This window comes from Rhagoletis pomonella, unplaced genomic scaffold, assembly GCF_013731165.1.
Source record: "Rhagoletis pomonella isolate Grant_MI unplaced genomic scaffold, Rhpom_1.0 Rhpom_scaffold_00005, whole genome shotgun sequence".
NCBI classification, from domain to species: Eukaryota; Metazoa; Arthropoda; class Insecta; order Diptera; family Tephritidae; genus Rhagoletis; species Rhagoletis pomonella.
Genome location: NW_023458559.1, coordinates 43749547 through 43760507, shown reverse-complemented (window position 1 = coordinate 43760507; position 10961 = coordinate 43749547). Strand labels below are relative to the sequence as shown.

The 10961-nt window shown below is 37.3% G+C and overlaps 1 protein-coding gene across 1 annotated transcript in view; it reads left to right on the top strand.

Moving 5' to 3' along the window:
• The first annotated feature begins 4000 nt into the window (after positions 1-4000).
• LOC118739029 (proline-rich protein 36-like) overlaps positions 4001-10961 on the top strand; it is a 46889-nt gene continuing 39928 nt past the window's right edge. Inside the window, exon 1 of the mRNA XM_036470118.1 lies at positions 4001-5148. Coding sequence (XP_036326011.1) covers positions 4233-5148 — 916 coding nt within the window. The 5' untranslated portion in view covers positions 4001-4232. The remainder of the gene's footprint in view (positions 5149-10961) is intronic.

Sequence of the window (10961 nt, the reverse complement as noted above, 5' to 3'; positions counted from 1 at the left end):
GGTAAAGTATGAAGGAGACACACAGCGAACGTAAACAAAAGTAAGTTAGCTAGCGCGGCGAATACTGGCAGCAAAAGTGAATGAGTGCCAACTTTGGAGACTTGCTACTTCGCCTTTGCCGCCCAGTGAGTGAGTGTACGTGTGTGTGATGGGGCGCTCCCGCTTATGCTCGCGCTCACACTCACACACACACTTTGTCTTCTTGACGCAACTTGAATGGGGGCTTGCGAGCGAGTGGCTGCCACTTAAAGATCAACATCGAAGACAAGCTTAGTATCGGTTTGTGGCTGCGCGATTAAGCACGACTTTGCGGAGAAAACGAAATACGCGTGTGTGAAACTAAAAATTAAAAAAATAAAATAAATCTTATTGGCTTTCAATCAGCAAAAGCAAATATAATGCTGCGTTAAGCCTGCAAAGTACATGTAATAAGAAGTTAGTAATCGTGAGCTGACTGAAAAATTAGAAGTGAGTTGCATAAGGCGTATGCTAAAAAAAATTTAATAAAAAATGTCCAAAATATATTTACAAAAATTTTATTAAAAACGTGCAAGCTCAGCCAATTTAAGCGCTAAGAAAGTGATTTGGAAGTAAAGCAACTTTTGCAGTTGTTTTATAATTTTCTAACAACATAGCCGTCGGAGTTATTTTCGTCTCCGCCGCGTGGCTAACAACTGCTTCCGTTTAACCTTAATTCGTGGGCTTTTTATTATTATTTTTTTCTGCAACTGGTAATCGAGTGGCACTTATGGCGACAATCCTGACCTAGCTCCGGCTCTACTTTTAACGTCTCCCTTGAAAAGTTGCAATTACAAATACACAGACTAGTAGCGAGAATTACAGTTACTTAGCACTCGGCGGATGTACATACATACATACTCGCTTTGCTTACATACGTGCTTTTTTTCTAGCAGACTGATGGACATTTACTTTTTTATTTATTTTCTGCAACTTTTTTTTTCTAAAACAAAAAAAACTCGTCTTGTAATTGAAAACCCCCACTCAAGTTCAGGCACAAAAAAAAAGTGTAATTAATCGACAACAAAAACAATAACAATTGCAACAAGTTGTTGCTCATTGCAACGCGCGTCTGTTTATTCTATGCGACACACAACCGCACGCATGCGTCGATTGCTAATAAGCGCGACAAACAGCACAACAGACGAACAGTCAGGCTAGGCTGGCAGTCAAAAAGCAACTTAAAGTGACTGCTTTGCATGCGAATTACATACGTGCAATTTTTTTGCTCTCCAGTGTGTGTGTTTATTTCTTTTATTTATATTTTTAATTATTCAAATGAAATTGTAACCAAAGCAGTGACGGCGGCGAGTGTGTGCCCACCATCGCCTTCATCAAACAAACAAGCTGTTTTGTGTGGATTTGTGTCGCGCCAGCAAGCAGGCTAGCAAAGCAAAGCAAAGCAAAGCCAATTGCAGTGGCGTTGAATCGGCCAAGCGCCTGCATTAAGCAGCTACATAGTGAATGAATGCCCGCATAAAAGATAACTGCTGCAATAGAGAAATGTTAAAAAAATAAATTTAAAAAATATTAATGCGATTGCAAGCGAATTTTTTTGCTGTTTGGTTTTCTGTTTGTCTGCAGTCAAATGCGCCGTGGATATGAGTTGAATACAGAAAATATATTACTAAGTGAATAAACCAAAAGATATGGCTGCAAAATTTCCAAAGGAAGTGCGAAAATTGTCAACTTAAGAGGGCGTTAAATCCTGAAAAAATACATATGTATGTGCAAATGAAATTCAAAGGATAGAAAACAATAAGCAATGAAATTAAAGAAGTAAATAAATATACAAATTAACTGAAAAAATTAAAAACTTTTAGCAAGGAAAACTACTTTACTTCACAATTGAAAATTTAATGCAAACTATTAAAGCAAGCAAATGTACAATCCCTTGCAACTTACTAGGAATAATGCTTTTTCCCTTTTTCTAGGTAATTTTTTAAATTTAACTTTCATTATTTTGCGGTTCATTTTCTAATAAAAACCACATAAGCACAAATTTCAAAAATTTTGTGGAATATCAAAGAAAAAATCATCACCTTTGCATCCAAATTTTAAACCTTTTTCTCTTTTTTCTACGTTATTTTTCTTTTATTTTATTTCCATTCTTTTTCTATTAAAATACAGTTCATTCCCTAACAAAAACTAAGTAAACGCAAAAAAATCATAAAATATTTATCAAATTTTCAAGTTTTTCGCTTTTTTCGGGGTAATTTTTCCTTTTTTAATGTCCATTATTTCACAAGCAATATATGTATAGTTAATTCTTTAACAAAAATATATAAACGCAAGTGCCAAGCTTTGCACAAAATTTAAAATTTTGAGAAGAATTTGATATTTTAATCAAGAAAACATCGTCAGTATTCAATTTTAGTAACAAATTTAAAAAAAAAAATGTTTTTCAGTTAAAAAAATTATTTACACAAAAAACAATTACATTAAATAATCATAAGCCAGAAATTTAATCGAAAAATTTATAAAATCGGCATAAAAAATTCATAAATAAAACCAAAATTTATTTGAATACATTTCAAATATTATTTTATGAAAATGTAAAATATTTTTGTTAAGCATTTGTTGTGAAATAATTTTTTTTTACCAAAACTTTTTTAAAATAAGCCTCGAAAACGATCACGGAACTCAAAAGCTAAAAACACTTAGGGGTATTCATCTAATGTCACAAACTGTCTGTTAAAAAAAAAACAAATAACAAATATGTGTCGAAAAGCATTTTGCTAAAAAAGAACAATTTTTTTCTAATTATTTTTTTTTCTAATTTTTAGTGTTATGTAAATGACATGACCACAAATCAAAAATTAAATTTTTTACTTTTACAAATTTTTTGCTCCTCTCAACCTCTCAAGATTCGTTTTGTATGTATGTTGCAATATTAACGCTATTGCTGTAGCGTTGCTATTCATGCTTAAACGCTCCTACATTCATACATAAATACTTTTTTTTGTTGTATGGAGTATGCTTTAATATGCAAGGCACGTTTTCGCATATTATTTCGTATTTAAGCAACATTTGAATGCTGAAAACTCGAATCGTGAACTTCAAACAACATTTTTTTTTTTGTTCAAGCTAGGTATGTACATAAATATTTACTATATAGTTGGGGAATATTGAAGTGACATATTGGCACGTCGTGAACGCCAGAGCCAAATATTTAGGAAAACAATGTGAGATTTTCAATAACAAAAACGAAAACCATAAATAAAACACAAATAAAAAATTACTTCATGAAAATTCATAAAGGTTTAACTGTGACCACCTGTTTATACTAAAACAGTGACGCGAAAATTTTAAAAGTGTAGGAAAACGTTGCCGAGAAACCAACTACGAAAATTTTACAAAATTGTTGAAAGCCTATGAGTTTTTGCAAAAATGTTTTTGTAACAAACAAAATACACAAAAATTGTATTTTTCCTTAAAAATTGTATTTAAATTACCCCTCCCCCCCTTTGTTTTAATAAAAATAACTAAAATACTCTATGAAAATCATGAATTTTATCGAGAATGAGTTCAACCCAATAAAAAAAATTTCCAAACAGTCCCACTCCGGAACTATACAAATGTGCAAATCGTGTGATCCCTGCTTGAGAAACGTTTAAAAGTGAAGAAAAAGTAAAAAAAACAAACAAAATTAGTTCAAATTAAATGACGAAATTTGTAAAACCCTATTCAATTTTGCGTGAAAGCGTTTTAAAAGCAATTGACACGAAAAATTAAAATTTCTTAATATTTTGCATACAATTTTTTTTTTAAATTTGCATAAAAAATTTCGTTTGAAAAATTGCATTAAACTAAAATTTTTTAAATTCGTCTAAAAAATGTATTTTGAAACGTATTTCCTGAGAGTTTATTCTTAATTCTTTTAAATTTTCGGAAATTTTCGTTCGTATAAATATACATACATATATTCACCCATAACAACAAAAAACCGTGAATCAAAATATAAAATGCAAATAATATAATTTTTTTAAACAGATTGACCTATTGATGCATAAAATCAATTTATAAACTGTGAATAAAATTAAAACTAAGTAAAAACAAATAACTATTCGAACGTCCAAAAAAATTATAAAAAACCAAAAGTTTGACTTCAAAAATCGCCAGCTGAATATGGCGCGCGCTGTGCACTGAATTGAAAAAGAAAAAAAATAACGCACAATAAATTAAAATTCTGACATCCTGTATCGCGCATCACAATGGAATATCTGCTGCTCAATGCCTTCGAGCAAAACTACTACAATCGCATTAAGGAGTTTGAGCGCGTTGTAGCCGCAACTGCATCCGCCGCCGCCGCATCTGCTGCCACACAGAATGCGCTAGCGGCACGCAACACTTCCCATGCGTCTACGAATAGTAACAGCCACAACAGCAACAACACTGTAAATGCCTCGTCGACCACCTCATCCATAGCTTCGCCCTCAGCATCCTCCTCGACCGCCTCATCACTCTCATCTTCACCAACATCTGCTGCCGCCACTGCTGGCGCTGCACTGCCTGCATCCAGTCCAACGGCCAGCACGCATAGCAGTAGCAGCAGCAGCCATCAAGCAGCCGCTACCAACAAAATAAACAACGCTCTAACAAATGGCCACAAACTTCCGCAAACGCAACCACAACAGCCGCTGGCTGTGGCAGCGGCGGCGGCGGCGACGACGGCAGCAACAGCTGCCCAACAGCCGCTATCACCGCCGCATCATTTCACGCATACATTTTCCGCTGCACAAGCTGCTGCTGCCGTCGCGGCCATGGCTGCACAACAGCACCTGCATCAGCTGCAGCATCAACAATTGCAACAGGCGGGGCGGTTAGGTGGCGCGTATCATGTCGCCGCCGCCGCCGCAGCGCCGCCATCACCAACAATTTCACACATGCAATTGCAAACGTTGCCACTACCACTACAGCCGCCGCCGTCTCATTTGCAACACTTGCATCACCACCACCAGCAACACCACCACCATCATCATCACCAATCGGCTGCGCACGCGCATGCGCATTTGTTGCACGCGCGCGATCAACAAAACAACTCGAATATGGCGAACAGTTTGTTGTGGCAACCGTGGCGTGATCCCCATCACCACTTGTATCAACAACAACAGCAGCAGCTGCAAAAAGGTAGGTGATGTGTGCAAATATGTACTTATACAAATATGCCTTGTTTTGGTGTGAAGAGAAACAGCGTTTTTCAAAGTGCTTTCTTGCCTCTTTGCATGCAAATGCTAAAGAAGGACAAGCAAAATGTTTAAATTGAATCGTGTTTGGTTCTGGTGTTCCAGCAGCACGCGCTCCACAAGTGTCAGAGTACAAATTAAATATCATAAATATATCTAATACCCGACATAAGTTCTGCCTGGGGCTCTTCGTATGCTTATGTCGCTCTGCAATCGATACTCAGCCTGCGCCGAGATCGAATACTTTCGAAATTTCTTAAGTTATGAGGAATCGGCCCAGTGCATACATATATGTATGTTGGTCCTATTGAGCTTAATCCTTCCATTGAATTCATTCGGGTCCTGCTGCGTTAATTTTTTAGGCATCGAAAAGTCGTTCAATCATGTCCTCTGCTAATTCATAAAATACGTCTCTATGCTCTAGCTTCCTAGCTAGCTAACTTCCTTACTAAACGACCCGTAATATATCCGACAAGGTAGTCATCCAAACATGATCTGTTTTCAGACAATTTCGAAAAAATGCTAGTTTAACATTCTTAAGATTCCCTTAGACTGCGGATTACTCCTTTAGATTTTTAGTTTTCATGGCGATAATGATAGTCGCTTTCTCATCTGCCAACAAAAAATTTCTTACGTTTTTTGCTGGTCCTTTGATTATTTTGCAATTGCAGTATCAATTGGGCTCGCGGCTCTACCACTAAAGCCGCTGGACAGGCTGGTAGCTAACATGAATTCGTTCGAGTCTCTAAAACAGTCATGCCCAGCGCAGCGCAGGGCACTTGCATATGGAATTCTGTCAGCGCAGGGCATGACTGCTCTAAAGCTTTCAGGGAAATGGCGGCTAAGCAAACACTGGAATAGGGCCCACAGTCGACTGAAGTCTTCATCAATCAGGCTGATCAGTGCAAAATTTCCTTTTACTAATTTAAAGAGTTCCTATCGTATATCTAGCTAAGGGTCCCGAAATAGTGATATGTTTTTTTTCTAGGTCGATATGCTACTGTTAAAGCGAAGACTTTTGTGGTTTTTAGGAAATTTTTAGTCTTTCGCATTTCCTCCTGGTCTCGAAAGAACCTTATAGACCCTAGTCTATTCCTTATCTTAGATCTAAACTGTTGCATTCCATTTACCTTGGGACTTTAAACCCATTTACTCTTAGCCCATTCACTAATGGAATACAGTGATCGGACTTCTACCACATTGTGAAGATGAACGATGAAATTTCTCAAGTAAAAGTAAACAAAGCCGAATGGTAGGATAAAATAAACTGTAAAATAGTAATTTTCTCAGTAGTAAATTTTTCGACAGGAAACGCGGTTTTATTGTGTTAAATTTCAAAACATAGGATTTATAAAAAGAATTAATAATAAAAATTAAAAAAAAAAACGGTCGAAAGAAAATTTTCAGAGATGAATCTCATTAAAAATAAATACAGGAACAGGATTAATGACGAAACAGTCGAAAGTTAAACCAAAGGTCAGAAATTTATACGCCGTCTGATTATTTACTTATTCAAAAAAAAAAATATTATAAATTTATTCATGGACAGTTTGGTTTGAATACTATTTAGAGATCAAGCTTATCACTGCTATCTACTAGAAATATATTTACATACAAATTGATTCCGTCTGCGCTGGACTTTATTTAATTTTGTTACAAAGAAATGTATACAAATTCCTTATGAAAGTATTGCACGACTAAATTCAAATTCTTGCCAATAATTCACTATTGGCCTAATTAACATATTTATATATAAAATCTAAGTTATGGATAACGAAAAAAGGGCCAATGGGGCAAAACCGTGGGAATATGAATTTCGCAGACGACTGTATTAATTTCGCACAATCAATTCGTGCATTAGTATACTATATCTTGTAGATACATGCATTTGTACATACATACTATGGAGATGCATGCAATTGCAATTAGCTTAGGATAGCAGATTTATGACAATGCTCTTCACATACAAATCTGTGCATTTGTTCATTTGTATGTGCGCATATAAGTAACTTAAAGTTATATGAATTGGCTTCTCTCTCAACCCATAGCAATCTCACAGTGCAATTGACACAGATGCGCAAATTTACGTAGGTAGATATTTATGTATAAATGTATGTATGTGTGTATGTGGTTCAATATGAGCTAAATTATGAACATTGAGGTCTACATGTTGCTGGAATTGCATACAGGCAGGTTGAAAACCAAAATTGTCATTACTAGCTTATTCTACTTCGACAAAAAGGAACCAATCTGTTGGATAAAGTAGAGACATATTTTCTTTTCGCGACACGAAAGATTTCAAAAACGTATTTCAATGGAGTCAGTTACTTAACAACCATACTAGTCTCCATATTGCCTGCCCATTTAGAAGGCTTAAAAGCAAAAGCAAATCTACTTCATGAAACCCGAAGCTGAGTCTGCTAAGGCACATATTAAGAAATCATGGAACCCACAGAATGATGGGAGGAATATACAGATGGCAAGAAATATTTGGGGACGCTTCCCGCAAATACTGAGATAGGTCTACACGGCGATAGTGCGACCCAAGAAAACCATCATCTGAGTCGGTTAAACTGCATAACTTGTGACAATCTAAGCGCTCACCAAGATACAAAGGCTGTCATATGTATGCAGATCTGCAGCCATGAAAACTTTTTCAAACGAATCCTTGGAAGTTCTTCTAGACCTTACCCCTCCTCATATTCATACAAATACAGATACGTACGAAAAGGGCTCTACTACAGATGACTGCTACCAACATCGGGGCAGAAGGGTTTCTTAGTCGTAGGAGGATCCATATTCCGACGAAGCAGTGCCCCGAGGAATACCATGCATCCGAAGTTCAGCTTTACAAGGTGGTCTAAAACTGTTCTAAGTGATGAGAAGAGCTGGACAAGCGTATCCGATAAACCAAAACACGAAACCCCGGCACGCTGATGGGTCATTGACTGAACAGGGAAGCCGGATAGTTTTAGTTGGACCGATGTTGTGATTCTCTTGCAAACTCCTGTGGAGGACCCGCAGGGACGACATGCATAAAGTTGTAGTTTTCGAAAAAAACTATAAGGTTGAAACACAGAGAAAGGCGATCTGGAGTACCTCTATCATGGGGAGACACATCCAGGCGAGTACATTAAGGTGGTATTCAGATGGCTCGTGAAATTCCCGAGGGGAAAGCAGCAGGTGTTTATGGCCCTAGACTGAAGCTTTCGGTGTCCCTGGGAACCTTTCCCAGCATCTTTTAAGCGGAAGTTTATGTCATTAATCTATGAGCTGGGATTAACCTTCGAAGGAAGTCTCGAAGCAAGAGGTCCCCGATTTTAAGCGATAGCCAGACGGAACTCAAGTCTCTCCCATTCTTCGAGACAAAATCCTCGGTGGTCTCTGGCTGAGAACAATACCCTCCAATTGCTATGGGTACCAGGGCACATGGAAGTCGAAGCAATGAGGAAGCGGACCATCTTTCCAGACTGGCTACTGCCTCGACCTCTTTCAATAGGTCCCAACACGATAAAGGAAGTGCACAGGAAGGAAAACATCAGACTAAGGGAATTGCATCGGCGTAGTGCCATGTGACTTCGTCAATCCAAAATCTTACTAGGAGGGTAAAATCTAAAAAGATATATGGTACTCATTGAACTCCCTAATGAGAAACTAAGGATCATTACAGGTACTTTGGTGGACAACTGTATGTTAAGATGTCACTTGTATAATTTAGGAATCTGGTCTAGTGACCTATGTCACTTTTGTTACGCTGCCAAGGAGACTCCATTACATATTCTTATGGAGTTTAAGGCCGTCGCATGTTGAACGGAGAGCAGCATGGGGCATTTATGGCCACAACGGGACGACTTACACTCTCTACCCTCGGGGATTTATTCTGAAATTTCTAGAGTCTCTAGGGATAGTCGGGTAGTGTGATGAGCTGAGGGCACAATTAACCGACTGGTCTCAGTGCTTTATTCAACTATCTATCTATCTAACTTGCGAATAAAGGAGCATCGACCCTTTCATCGGCCCATAGCCCTTCTGTGGTATAGGAAATGGGGCAGTCCCTGCAATCTCAGGGATTTTGTGCGTTCATCGAGGGCTTTCTTGTTCACACTCCAACCAAATGCTGCCAATACTTAAGTGACTTGATGCCTTTTGTTCCTTGCCTGAAGCTCATTCAAACTGACTTCGGTAGCTAATGTAGTTAAGAATGTGGTCTAGGACTTAGCAAAGGCAAAGACGAATCTAGCAAGAAAGGAAACCCTAATGATGTAATAAGTTCTTTTTTACGCCTCGCTCATTCATTGTGCTCAGGTACAAGTCAACTCTTAAGTTATTACTAACTTTTAAATTAAGTCATTTTTAAATACTTCCAAATACGTCTTGAAAGTTTCACATTTAAAATTAGTCCCAGTTGTGTGTAAATGAACTATTATTACAATAATTATTTTGGTACACAAAACACCTTTTAAATATGCATACCTATGTATGAATGTATGTACATATGTATGTGCATATGCGAATTAAAATGGTCAATACAAAATAATAGACCGGCTCACTACATAGTTAAAGCAGCCTACATAGAATGCTCACTTCTTTTTTGTGTGTATGTATACAAATCTGGCATGGCCAAAATGTGTGGCATGAATCATCAACCTCCATGCCGGCGTCAGTGGCGAGCTACCAGTACAGCAATCAAGTCAGTCAGTCAGTGAATTAGCCGGTCAAACAACTAAATAACCAACCAACCAGACAGCTACCGATCAGACAAACAAGCCGCTTAGCAAAGTGTGTGTGCTTGTTTTTTTTTTTTTTTTTTTTTTTTTTTTTTTTTTATATACCTTGCATGTACGTACTTGTATGCTTAAGCGTAGCTGAAGTTAAACATTGGTAAGCGTATTCGCTTGCTCACCGACCAGGTAGCAAGTAGTCAAATTTTGGCAAATTAAAAAGTGACCGGCAAGTTAGCTGGTTGGGGAGCAGCAGGCAACCTCTGAATTAGCATGTTTTTGACTGTGCGCTGTTGGTAAGCCAATAAATAAATAAATAAAGGTGATTCAATAAGACTGCAGATGTGCGCAATAGGACCACTGTTCCAAGCGCTGTGTGACAAGTGGCACCGCTCTGTTGAAACCACATAGTGCCCAAGTCCATGTCATCTAATTCAGGCCACACCAAACAGTCACTCGTGGGTGCATAGTTTTTCTTTCAGCGGGTGCCGTTTAGGTGAAAATATGCCTCATCCATCGCTCATGATGATTTGTTTTTTTTTTTTTGTAAATCGGCATCATCTTTTGGATCACTTTTACGCAATCTGCATCACTCCTGTATCACCCTATGAATATGTATCCATATCGGTAATTGCACAACAAATTATATACATACACATGTTTGCGAAATAAATTTGTGTTTATGAATTATTAAGTAGGTATGGCAAGTACAAAAATATTTAATTAAGTACACAAATTGTATTCTACATATTTCTATTCATAGCCATTTACGGCTAACAAGTCAATGACAGCTGCGAAAATAGCAATTCTTCTCTTTTTCTTTACTTTGCGTGTAGGTATTTTTAGATATTTTTTAATACACTATGGAACAATTTTGATGGCGTGGTAATCAAACCCCAAAAGAACTTTGCTTAATCTCGTTAATTTTTTTTTTTCTTTACAGTGGGTTAAAGTTTCCACTTTTTGATCACAAAGTAGTCAACTTACTTCCAATTTTATGAAAAAAATTACTTCAAATGTAATTCCTTTCCACAGA